Source organism: Drosophila sulfurigaster, chromosome 2L (genome assembly GCF_023558435.1).
Source record: "Drosophila sulfurigaster albostrigata strain 15112-1811.04 chromosome 2L, ASM2355843v2, whole genome shotgun sequence".
Taxonomy (NCBI): domain Eukaryota; kingdom Metazoa; phylum Arthropoda; class Insecta; order Diptera; family Drosophilidae; genus Drosophila; species Drosophila sulfurigaster.
In genome coordinates this window covers 10,829,042-10,842,080 of record NC_084881.1, presented here as the reverse complement: position 1 = coordinate 10,842,080, position 13,039 = coordinate 10,829,042, and the positions used below count along the sequence as shown (strand labels likewise).

The 13,039-nt window shown below is 38.6% G+C and overlaps 3 protein-coding genes across 5 annotated transcripts in view; 2 read left to right on the top strand and 1 right to left on the bottom strand.

Moving 5' to 3' along the window:
* LOC133836380 (uncharacterized) overlaps positions 1 to 5,925 on the bottom strand; it is a 33,205-nt gene extending 27,280 nt beyond the window's left edge. For both annotated transcript variants that reach the window (XM_062266850.1, XM_062266859.1), the window contains exons 1-2: positions 5,894 to 5,925; positions 3,634 to 3,906 (exon numbers count right to left, since the gene is read on the bottom strand). The gene's annotated coding sequence lies outside the window, so the exon portion shown is untranslated. The remainder of the gene's footprint in view (positions 1 to 3,633; positions 3,907 to 5,893) is intronic.
* Positions 5,926 to 7,462: 1,537 nt separating this feature from the next.
* Positions 7,463 to 8,223, top strand: LOC133841773 (essential MCU regulator, mitochondrial). Its single transcript, XM_062274498.1, has 2 exons — positions 7,463 to 7,950; positions 8,002 to 8,223. Exon 1 carries the CDS (start codon positions 7,579 to 7,581, stop codon positions 7,831 to 7,833), a length of 255 nt encoding a protein of 84 aa, XP_062130482.1. The 5' UTR covers positions 7,463 to 7,578; the 3' UTR covers positions 7,834 to 7,950; positions 8,002 to 8,223.
* A 2,075-nt stretch (positions 8,224 to 10,298) lies between these two features.
* Positions 10,299 to 11,847, top strand: LOC133850498 (skin secretory protein xP2). Of its 2 annotated transcripts, XM_062286621.1 has the most exons (3): positions 10,299 to 10,396; positions 10,698 to 11,331; positions 11,365 to 11,847. In XM_062286621.1, exons 1-3 carry the CDS (start codon positions 10,394 to 10,396, stop codon positions 11,691 to 11,693), a joined length of 966 nt encoding a protein of 321 aa, XP_062142605.1. In that variant the 5' UTR covers positions 10,299 to 10,393; the 3' UTR covers positions 11,694 to 11,847. The 2 variants fall into 2 exon arrangements, with proteins under 2 accessions (XP_062142605.1, XP_062142604.1); XM_062286620.1 differs by having other exon boundaries at positions 10,698 to 11,847.
* Positions 11,848 to 13,039: the final 1,192 nt, after the last annotated feature.

Below are 13,039 nucleotides of genomic sequence, written 5' to 3'. Positions count from 1 at the left end.
CAAACGCGCACACAAATGGTCAAATGATTTCTACTGTCCGTCGCTTTCACAATGCAATGGTAGCCACACAAACAAAAACACACAGATACTGTAAGGAGGAGGCACGAGGCGTAGTCAGGGAGCGCAATTAATGTTTAATTTGTAAATAGACAAGAAAAAGTTGTGCTTTGCAATGTTTTCATTACATTTATTGAAAAGTGAAGTGAAAAACTGGCTCATAACCAAAAACAAGAAACAAGAAAAACTCTGAATACATATGAAATGGGCCGCACCTGAAGTAAGCATGCCACAAATACACACACTTATACACACGCCCGCGCCTGTAGCGAGTGAAGTCAGCGAGGCAAACGCAGCTGTGATATCATGCCGCCTATCATGATCATCAGAGCTCCCGACACTCCACAGTCAACAGTTTTTTAGTGACTTTTTTTTTGAAATTCAAGACACAGTGCGGCAAAATATGCCAAACTCAAAGATGGGCAGCAGCAGCAGAATGCAGCGAAAAGGCCCAAAGACTACAGACACAAAACAGGTTAAAGCCAACTTGGAAAATAAATATGCAGGCAGCCAAGTCAAGAGGGCGTCTGCATGTGAGTGTGTGTGTATGGGTGAGAGAGTGTTTGTGTGTGGTGTGAAGCAGTCATGTGAATTTTATAGCTTTTTGCCAAGGTATTTGAGGTTTGGAGTGTGGAGCTGAAAGTGAGCGTTTGCCAGAGGAATGCACAGGTTCGTTGTCTAAGTCATTTGAATTGGCAGTCAAATCAAACGAAGGGGAGTTTTAAGGCCTGACAGGTGAATCGCATCTTCATTAAATTGTTAGTCATACGAGACGCATTTCGATTCTAGAGAAATGCACAAAGATAAAAAATAATTAACATAAAATAATTGTTTACCTATGTTAAAATATTTGATGGCTTAATAATATTAAGTTACAGGTTTGTTGTCTAAGTCTTTTGATTTAATTTATAGAAAATGTTCAAAAATAAATTTCAAAGAATTTCACAGGATTGTTGTCTTATGTTTTGTTTTAATAAATACGAAATAGTTTATTTTTGACAAGTTTGTTGTCTGAGTCATTTGTTTTAATGCACAACAAACTTATCAACTCTGGCTAAATTTCTTAAAGGGGAACACTTTTACTGCAAGCACATCAACACCTCAGTCACACCTACAACATCTGCACCCAACTTCCCCCCTGTGTTTGCTTAATCATTTTTTAACAATTGTCGACAATGACAGCGCCAAAACGTTTTGCCGGACGCTCTAGAAATCCACTTTCTTACAGCATTATGCGCCCGTGCACACAATTCTCACAATTAAAAATAAGAAATGTATGAAAACAAACGAAAGAAAGAGAAAAATTTTCGTGTCAATTGTAACTAATCGACGTCGGCGCCGTGAAAGCGCCCACCTTACATAGTAGATATGATGAAGTCGATGTCGATGTCGAAGTCGAGTCGGAAAAACTTATGAAACTCTTATACGCAAGTACACTATTGTCAACTGTTTTTCAAGATGATTAAGCGGCTTTTTCGTCAGTCGCAGAAAATATGCTTAAGGGCAACATTAATTCGCTTTTAGAATGAGCTTTGCCAAGCACTTTCACTGTCCAAAAGACAGACGGAAGCGACAACCACGAACTTTCATTGTCAAGGAAAAGTTGTTGATTAGAAAATGATGCTGATTAAAATCCAAAAATAGTATACATATATCAAGCATGATAAACAACTCGCATGTCTAGCTAAATCTAAAGACTTCAGACACGAACAAAAGATGATGGGTTCAGCGATGCTTTGATCATTCGGCTCTAATCAGTTTAATAGATCTTGTTATATGAGTCATACGCCCCTTTTGTCGAACCCTTCAGTTCAGTTCAGTTCAGTTTGCCTAACAGCCTCTTGATGTATTGTGTGGCTGTTTGTCAAATTTCAGTTAGGGTTTACTTTTTCTTTATTTTCTATAGTTATCAAAATGTGTCCAAATGTGGCTGCCTGTCAACTGACTTCTTGCACCTTTGGCAGGTAAACACGTCGATGTTTCATTACCTGCACACAATTTTGGATTTGTGAATTGATTCAGAGCTCTTAAGGTTCGGCTTAGGATGCTCTGTCCGCCGTCTAGGCGTCAGCTGCTATTTATAGAAGGAAACAACAATAGTTGGCTTATTTCAAGGTATTTAAATGCTGACTTTTCGTTTCGATTTTTCTGGGAAATTCGAAACTGAAAGAATGTGGATTAGATCATTGTGTAATGGATAGATTGATTCAAGAATCAACCAAGAAAATCGATTACTTTGCGAGTCGCTAGTATGTTGAAAGGGAAAGTATTTGAGACAAAGAATCCGAGCTAAACTTCCGTTTCATTCACTTGCTAATATACAAATTATGACTAATCATTGAAATACAGCTCGTAAAACACGGACTGAAACAAGTTACACTGGTTATAAAAAACCGCAACGCGAAAAATTTCATTTATTCGTTTATCTAAATTATGAAGCAGAACTCATCTATAAACTGTCGTACTAAAGAAACCACGAAACGGGTTTATTTGCCAGTTTTGCCTGAATCAAATATGAACTCAGCTCTCAAAAATGCTTTAGCAAAAGGTTGTGGTTTATTTTCAGCGTTCAGCTCGTTTTGTTGTTGTTTACAGATCTCACAGAGACAGTGATAGAGGAAGTGCGAGGGAGTCAGATAGAGAGAGAGATAAAGAGAGAAGCATACAACTCGCACGTCATTTGTTCTGCTTTTCACTTCCAGTTAGTGAAATTTTCTATAATAAAAAAAGCACAAGACCAACAACAAGAAGCTTTTTGTTATTGTTTTCTGTTGCTATTAAGCAACAACACGCGGAGAGTGCGTCTTGAAGACAACAAAAAAAAATAAAGAAATAATTGAGGTTAACTCTTTGTGGTGCGGCGCTCTCGCTTTTTGAGTCGCCACTTGGAAGTTGACTTGGCCTTTATTGAATAAATGTGACAAACGAATACGAGACTGACAAACCGACAGACTAACGACGCACTGAAAACGTCAGAGAGTCAGACAGTCGGCGCTTTTGTTTTGCTTTATAGAAAGTAAAAGAAATTGTTCTTTCTTGTTGATTGCCGCTGTGCTACTTATACGGTCTGCTCCCCGGCATCTTGTGTGCGCCATAACTGACTTCAGAGCCGAACTCATTGCTCATGGCTTATGGCTAGTCATCCATCTCGTTTGCTCGCGAATCAATCAATCAATCAATTACTTAAACACAATTAAACTGGCAGCTAATGCACAATCAATTTTATTGCTAGTCGCTGGCAAAATGAAAGCGTGCCATTATAATGAAAATAATCATGGAAAAATATATCTTGGCTATTGTTTATCGATAACGATACATAATCACATTTTTGCGCAATGAGTTTACTCGAAGGCGCGGCATGAATTCGCTTTTTAGCAATGTTTGATGCATGATGTCAGCTTTAAGCTGTCCTAACGAATGTTTCTATCAACAAAGAGCTATGATCTCAGACCAGACCCAACTCAGAATGTTTATAGGAAAAAAAAACCATCAACAGAAGGCCCAGCTAAGAGTGCTTAATGCTTAATGCAAGTGCCATTCATCTTCATTATAAATACGTATGCATATGCAACTTACCTCTTTTTTATACAGCCTATATATACTCGGAGTGTGTACGAGTTGTTTTGTATATCGTAGTCTGGCTTTTAGTAATCCAATTTATGTGGCATGTCAGCTGGTTATCCTTGAAGTCTTCCCGTTTCGTATGCTCACTTTATAACTATGTATTTTGTATCTCGATGTTTATGGCAACTTTGAGTTTTAACTTTTATATATTTATTGTTAAATATATTTGTTTGTGCTCGTTGTAGTTTTTAGTTTAATTCGATGCACAAGGCCAACGTTGTTGCACTGCAGAGAGAATGTTGAGAGTTCACTTGAGTTAGGTTAAGTTGAAAGTTTCCCAAAAGCAACAACAAAAAAAAACTCTATCGAAAAAGATTTAAACGCGACACCGAAAAAAATGAAATTTATGATACGAACATGTTTATGCAATGTTCTATAATGTTTTAATGGGTTGGGCTAGCGGCCTATTAATTATGCATGCAGAATCAAGCACCTGAGCCGACTTGAAGACGCTAAGCACGTTTTCTGAATGCGTTAAGACCTTAAGACGGCAATGGGAACAGTTTGGTAAAAAGAAATCTAGGAAAAATATTTATGTTAATTAAAAGAAATATTGGTTGGGGGCGAATCTGCTGCGTTCTTCACGAGATTTGGTTTTTTCTTCTTAGGTACATTACACAAAACAAAAGACTTAAGCCACAAACTTGCTGCGAGCATTCTATTTGGCAATTGCAGAGCTGCAATAACTTGCAGTGAATTTTGCAATGTCTTAAAGTGTTTTTTATTTATACTTTACACTTGCTACTGTTTTATATTTTCTCTCTTTCTCTCTCTCACTCTCTTGCTGTTGGTATCTACTTTTTTGTTGCCTCAATTTCTTTGGTCATTGCGCAAAACACTTGATGTTGTGCCTGTTTCCCCTGTTTCCCGTATGGAGTATGTGGTGTGGTGTGTACTGTGTGTAATTTCTACCTGGTTAATGGGAGCGTAAATGCGCAGCTGGCATGCGAAGTTAGTACGAATGTATAAGTTGTGCTCGCACAAACTCAGACGTATTCTAATGTCAGTTAACGTAAAGTGCAAAAGCCAGAGACAAGTTAATGGAGTGGTACAAAGAGAACAACAGAACACACGGCCAAGCAGCAGTTAGCTGTGTGGCTAAGGTTCAGCTAACTTGCTTGAATAAGCTTGGACAAAACCTAAGATCAATGGCGATGAACAGCTAGATGAATGTAACATCTATACAGTGCGGTATCCAATGAGCAAACGAAGAAATTGCTAATGTATTTCCTTAAGATCGTGGCGTTTTAATCGTTTATCCATTCTTTTGCTACATCATAACTTTTTATTTTTTTTTTAATAATATATTTCTTTTTTAAAATTGTTTTAGATTTTACTATGATTATTTTAAAAAAGAAAATTTAATTTTATATCCATTTAATTAATTATTGTTTTTAAGTTGTAGTCCAGTTCTTTGCTTGACTTTGGTATTCCTTGAATATATCCAAATTACTGCACTTTTTTGTTGTTGCTAGTTTTCCTTTGGCGAATTGTGCGCGTCTTGATTGGCGAAAAAACTTAATACACAAATCCTTTTGGCAAACACAAACACAACGACACGTAAGTAGTGCACAAACAATTGTAAAGAAATCCAGTTTGAGCCGCTTATAGACACAGGCACACACACACACACAAACACACACACTGTTACACTCTGTATTGTCAATTATTATTTTAGGGTCTGATCGAAGATTCGGCGACGGAATCAATGCGTATACTGTACCATGCCAGACGAAGGCCAAACTCTGACTAAAACTTGTTCAAGAAATTCAAAGCGACTGCACCTGAAGTTTCAGTCCACACCGCAAGCCACACACACACACACTCAGCTACTGAGATGTATACATACACACAAACACACGCACACATGCAGAAACAGAGACCACAAGACACGCCAGCAGAAAAGGCAAAACGCAGGCCGAAAGAAGGTAGAGAGCCGCAGAGCAGCCAATACATAGTTAGATAGGTAGAAAAGTACGACAAAAGAGATGAAAATAAAATAGCGCGACGTGCCCGTTTTACAGATTTTATTTCATTTTAGTTTTTTTCCTTTTCTTTCAGTCTTGTCTCTTGGCCAGCTCGCTCGCTCACTTATTCGTTCGCTCGTTCGATTGTTCGTTTGTTGGCTTACTCAGTGCCAGACTTCTTAACGGCTTTCACGCACACATACATGCACACACACTTGCATACTCTCAATGCATACACTACCTACACCTATTTCGCTCTCGTGGCAGCCTCAACGTCCGCAACGCGCCACAGTTGAAAACATACTGAAAGCTTTGCGGGTTTATCAGTTGCCGGCAAGACGTTTGGGCGCAACGCCGTCAACTCGCTGCTTTTAATAGCGGCTTCGTGAGTCTGACTAAAAAGTTTGCGGCGAATTCATCGATCGTTACCTGATCGACTGACCACTGCTACAAACACTGTTAGGGCGCTGCACACTGCGTGAGCTTGTCTATGGCAGCAAAGATTAAATGCTAGTTCCTTGGAAAATCTCACTAATTACTGCATTGCACCCTCAACATGTGCCTTTTGTGCTTGGAATTTCCCGGCGGCTGTTTTCAAATATTTACTACCCTGAGGCTAGTCTTGATCCTGAGCCATAAAAATGTGCGAGAATCATGTACGTGCGAAATGGCAAACGGAAGCGGAATCTACTTATGCCCAACTCTTGTTGTGGCAATTGCACACAACGAAAGACTTAGGCAACGAACTTGCCCTGGCTAAAAGTACCAACAAACAGAGCCCTGAACATAAAAAGGCTTGGAAAATTGGGCCATGGTGGTTGTTCAAATAATATAATAGGGTTCATACACGAGAACTGCCTAACATATCTACGCGAGGAAGTAGATTTAATTGCCAAGGATCCCTTGGTTGAAATTGTCTGACGTTAATGGATCTGAATCACCAGCGAGACAAGATAATGACGCAACAGGCAGCCATTTCAAAAAAAAAAACACATTTTTTATGATCTACAATTATTTATGTAATGATATTGAAACTGAAATTTAGAACACACTATTTGAAGACACGCAAATTGAATTAGTGGAGAGTTTTAAATATGAAGTTACAAGGTGATAAAGCACTTGGTAATTTATTTAAATAATATACATATTTGCATCTTATAACTAAATAGTGATTTAATAAGAAATTTCATATGACAATATATAAAGATTTGATTATTTAAAAGATTCCTCAACAAAAAAGTTTTTATATCACTTATTACATAACTTTTAAATTTTAATATGTTGAGATTACCGATGGCATTTTATACTCAATAACTAAAATATTATGGAATGCTACGATATTTTTATTTATTATGATAATTTTATCATAGCACATAAACAAATAAAATTGTTGATTATGCATATGATTTCAACTAATCAAAAAATCTAAGATATGACAATTTAGAGAGACTTTAATTGATGGTAATTAGTGAACACATATTGAAGTTGGGTTGCAAGTGACGGACCGTTAAACAGGCACAGAAGCAGTCGGCACAAATTGTGGCAAGTGCAGGTCAAGTAGATATTATGGATACGGAGTACAAGTACCAGAAATGCAGACAAAATGCATTAGAATCAAGCATAGGGGAAGAAGCAGTCAAGCACTTGAACAATTGGCCCATTGAAGTCTCGCCAGTCGACAGCCAGCAAATATTTGAGTACAGAACGGAAGTGCCATATATGTATGTAAAGCTGGTTCGACGCTCGGAACCGTTAGGCAGAGAGACATGCGCAATGAGTTCTTGAATTGAGTGCGTGTTGCTTAAACAACATTTGGGTATGGAGAAAGTTTTGCTATTTACGTCAGTAACTTTTTTCGATTAAATTATAAACAATACAAAATCATGGTTGAAAATCAACAAAAAGATGAAACTATTGACTAATGTTATAAATGAGAAGAATCCTAACTGGTTATTGTGCTCAGACTTGGTCCATAAGACGGTGGTATAACGGTTCAAAAAGAGGAGAAATGCATGAGGGATTGGGTCCTCAACCATTTACAGACAAACACACTATAATGGGCCTAGCTATAACTATAATACCTGGGATATCTCTTGGGATATACCTCGGCAAGCGTTTAGCACAATTTCTGGAAGTATCTGAAATTTTCGCTCCTGGAGACGACAGTAGTTATGACGATGATTGAAAATTCCAATTAATTCATTCTTTTCCCTGGATTCGAATTGTAAATTGGTACATGTTTTGTCAAATATGCATTTAAAATATTTAAATGTACTAAAATTGGTATCAATTGAACAATTGGGTAAATTAATTCCCATAGTAATTTCATTGATTTACATCTCTTTTTATTTAGGTAATTAGAGCAGATTTCCAGCTCTGCCCCTTGTCTTATTTGCTGGCGGTCAAGAATAGTAGTAAAGGCCCACAATTCTGGAGAACATGATAGTACTATAGTAATTGGATTTGTACAGCTAGTAAAAAGAAATGTATATGATTTTCTCAGAGTGTATCTCTTCTAAAAAGTATTAAAAATTAAAATTGAATAAATTCATGTACAACTATTTAACAATTAAAAACATAATTAAATAATAATTAAAAATTTCAAAATATTTTAAAAACTAATAGAAACATTTAAACTAAATTTAACTACACATTTATTAAAACTAAAAAGTCAGTTGTCGTGTTCACAATACGCTCGAAACGTACATTAGCTTAAATAAATCATTAAAACCCACTATAAGCTACTTCGAAACAATTAAATTAAAGAAAGCCCCGCTTACAAAAGTGCTGCCGGACTAGAGAAAAAAAGTCCAAGAAAGAGTTGCCAGACTGTTTAATATTTTAAAGATGAAGAACTGAGCGCGCAGCTTTCGCTGTTTGAAAATCAGAGAGCTTTTATTGTTAGCTCTTTATGCAAGATTAAACCACTAACCATACAATACAATGTACAATGTATTGTATGGTTAGTGATTAAACGATGATGAAGCTTTTTACATTGACTCAAAGAAACATAATAGCTGTTTAGCTTTGTAATCTACACTAATTAGCAGCGGTAAAATCAATTAATTCGCTTTAATGTTTGCCGCATCTCGTGCTCCAAATATTTATTGGGCAAGCTTATTGTTTAACTATGGGAATTTTGTAGCGTCTGTTTTTAGATATATTTATTAGATAATTCTGAGCGTAGTGAATGGACAGATTCGAGACAGTCAATCATATGAAACCAGTTATATTTATTAACTGTAGACCGTTAACACGACAGAGACGAAACCTACCTCAAAGTTGCCAGAGTTTTTCGACTTATGTTATGTATGCATTTATTTATAGCAGTAGTATAGTATTTCCCTTATGACTTATGTATAATTGGTTAATTACAGAGTAGCCGAGCCAGACGAGCGTTTTGCGAATATTTTTTGGTGAATGCCCCTCTGGCAGTGTCTTTGAATGTGACGTATTGACGGACATAATTAAAACGGATTTACAATAGAGCCGCCCCATGCGTGGCCAGGTCAGCAAGGCATTAAGACAAGGGGCACTAAACTAGGCTAAGCAAATGCGTATTTTGTTGTATGTTCGAATTGAATTTGGTTTAAGACTTATGTCTTAAGGTTTTTAAGTGAAACATGCCATCCAAATTGCATGTATTAAACATTAACCAATATGCATTGATTGGCATCGCCTTAAATACAAGCAAATTAATCAGGTTTTGTCGGCCGTCTGAAGGTCGCCTCCACAGCCACAATACTACGACGACAAGTATGTAGTATAATGCTCCCCAAAAACCAGACTGAACCAAAAAGAAAAGAAAAAGGTGTTCGAACCAATAAATAAGACGAGAGAAAAAAAACGGAAAGAAAGACAAAAATTAATGCCAACTAATGCAACGATTGGGTAAAAGTCGCAAAAAAAAATCCCAAAAATATAAAAAAAATATAAAGAAAAATGAAACTTGTAAATAAGTCAAATAACAATTAAAATAAAGACCAACATGATGTCTACATAACAGCCAGAAAATTAAATTAATGATGGCACGGCCCGACCGGGTCTGAATCTGAATTTGACATGGCAGACGCACACATAAAACATCGGTTATCCTTGAGTTGGTCAAGCAGCGTTTTGGCCATTAGCATTGTGTGGCTAAGACAACAAATTGCTAGGCCAATAAACGTTTTAGCCATAGATGAATATGCATGAACAGTGTGGGCTAACAAACTTTGACATTTGCCCTTACTCTCTAGGCCCTTAAATTGCTTTTTGATTTATGTAGGTGTAAGATGAGATGTCTAGATGTGTGTGAATGTTAGTGTGTGCATATGCTAATGTGTTGGCGTGTTGCTGGCTACCGGAATAGTAATGTTATTGCTCGCTGCGTCTGCTGAAGACGCTGCGCGCCCTATTGACATTGCAAAACCTTCAACTGGCGGCGCTGTTGATAAGCATTAGAGCGAGAGAGCGTGTCTGCAGCGGGCGAGCGAGAGCGAAAGAGAAAGGAACATATGAGAGATGAGAGGAAGAGATCTCAATCTGCATGCGCAACCGCAACATCGAGAGCAGCAAACGCAGGCCATCAGCCGGCCAGGTTAACATATGTGAAACCTTAGCGAGTCGATGCGGCGTCACGCTTTGCTGGGGAGCTATATAAACGCTGTCGCATCTGCTTGTTGTCATCATTCAGCGTCAGGCACTTGGTCAATCCAAATCCAACGAATCTTTACTAAACTCATCCACAACAAATATCAACAACAATGGTAAGCAACAATATCAACAACATTATCGACAAAGAAGAAACAAGTACGAGCACAACTGCAACACTCGACACAATAAAACACACTCGAAATTCGGCATTCGCACTTCTGTTCGAGCTTGTATCATCACATCCATCAAGACACTAAATACATATGTTCGAGTACTGACGAGATGACCTTACAGTTGTTTACCTTTGGCATTGGCCTGCCAATTAACTACTCGCTAATCTCACACGGATCATCAGCTCCACGGATTTTTTTAATCACCACTCCTCATTGCTCTTTTTTCTGTTTCTGTTTGCAGAAATTCTTCGTTTTGGCTGTTTGCGCAATTGCCGCTGTTTCGGCTGATGTCTCGCATCTGAATCTAGGCGGTGGCAACGGCTACAACTACGACAAGCCAACCCCATCGTTCGACATTGACATTCGCTCAGCAGCTGGACCATCCTACTCTGCCCCTGCTCCAGCTCCCGCTCCAATCTATTCGGCTCCCGCACCAGCTCCCATCTACTCAGCACCTGCTCCTGCTCCTCAGCCCGAGTACCTTCCCCCTGTGCAGGACATTCCCGCTCCAGCTCCAGTCTACTCTGCTCCAGCTCCAGCTCCAGTCTACTCTGCTCCTGCTCCCGCACCAGCTCCAGTCTACTCTGCTCCTGCTCCAGCTCCAGTTTACTCTGCTCCCGCTCCTGCTCCTGAGTACAGCGCACCTGCCCCAGCTCCCGAGTACCTGCCACCTGTGCAAGACATCCCTGCTCCTGCACCAGCTCCAGTCTACTCTGCTCCAGCTCCAGCTCCAGTCTACTCTGCTCCTGCTCCAGCTCCAGTCTACTCTGCCCCTGCCCCCGCTCCAGTCTTCTCTGCCCCCGCTCCTGCTCCTGAGTACCTGCCTCCTGTGCAAGACATCCCTGCTCCTGCTCCAGTCTACTCTGCCCCAGCTCCTGCTCCCGTCTACTCGGCTCCAGCTCCCGCACCCGCACCAGTCTACTCTGCTCCTGCTCCCGCACCAGCTCCAGTCTACTCTGCCCCTGCCCCCGCTCCAGTCTTCTCAGCTCCCGCTCCTGCTCCTGAGTACAGCGCACCTGCCCCAGCTCCAGAGTACCTGCCACCTGTGCAAGACATCCCTGCTCCTGCACCAGCTCCAGTCTACTCTGCCCCAGCTCCCGCTCCCATCTACTCAGCTCCAGCACCTGCACCAGCTGCTCCCATCTTCTCGGCACCTTCCGGTCCCAGCTACTCTGCCCCAGCTGTTGAGTCCAGCGGATACGAGTACAACGTGCCAGCCAAGCGTTTCCGTTTCTAAGTGGCCATCACTCCATCCACTCATCGGGGACAACGCCGTTTGTTAAATTAATAAACGGCCTTTGTCCCTTTGTTGTTGATTATTTGTTGATATTATGCAAAGTTTCTGTTGAGATTTTTAGCTAATAAATTTATATAAAAATAAAAAAATTAAATTAGTAAATACACAAAAGTCTCTTAATTACAAAACTAAAAAAACACAACGTTAATAATGCACATTGCGTGATACCAAAAGTCATATGTGTATATGTAAATATATATGTATGTATATATTATATTTAAATGTGGGGAATGGCAATATTGAAACACTATAAAAATCGAGTGCCATAAATATGGCCATAAAATTATGTAAATCCCTGGCTGCTTTTACCAATTCGCAAATGGGGATTATCAAAAGAAATATAATAACAATGAAACTTGGTTAAAGCAATGCTGCAAATTAATGACACTACGATCAGCTGCTCAGCAGAGAAGACAACAAAGATCAATTTGCAATTTTACTACGAATCTATTCAATTTAATACATTTCCTGATGAAAGATGTCGCATATTTAGCTACTTAATATAGCTAAGGACAACTTTTTAATTTTTATAGTTTTTTAAACAAAAGTTTAGCAAGTAATTTTGGGGTATATTTACGCTTCCATTAGTCGTAAATTTCGATTAAAATTAATGAGCTGATCTTCGAGTTTAATAATAGTTTCATTCCTACATTTTATGGTACTCAGAGCTTTGTAAGTTCAATTAAATTTAAAAATAATCCTTAAATTTAAACGAATTAATGCAATAATTTGTAGACAAAGTAAATAGAAAATACTAAAAATAATTTTAAACTTAAATAAATAACGGATTGATAATTATGGATATTGTGTTCAAGTGATAAAATTATTATCAGCGGAAAGGAATAAGATGTTGAAAGCATCTATTCGATAACAATTCGATTGTGGCGCAAAGTTTCACTGATTTGTGACCAGATAAAATGATTTTGCATATCTTAACCTGTGCATTCAATAGATCAAAAGGAAATTTTATTTGCACGCACATACATACAAGTATATATTCGGGCCAAGTTGAAAGCTGCTTGGTCAAAAGTTATTGTAGCTTATGCAAATATCAAAATGTTGCATACAGTTAGTTATTTAGTTAACACACGCTCGCCACATTAATGTTTGCTTATCAATTTGCGAACACATTATGCATATGCAAGAGATTTGCAGCGAAAGCCGATGAGAAACACCCAAAGGTCGAATTTCGTGCAGATGACACTCTGGCAGCAAATAAAAATTTTTGCGATTTAATTATTAATTAATCCATTGATTATAGAGACGTTGTCAATTCAAGTTGCATT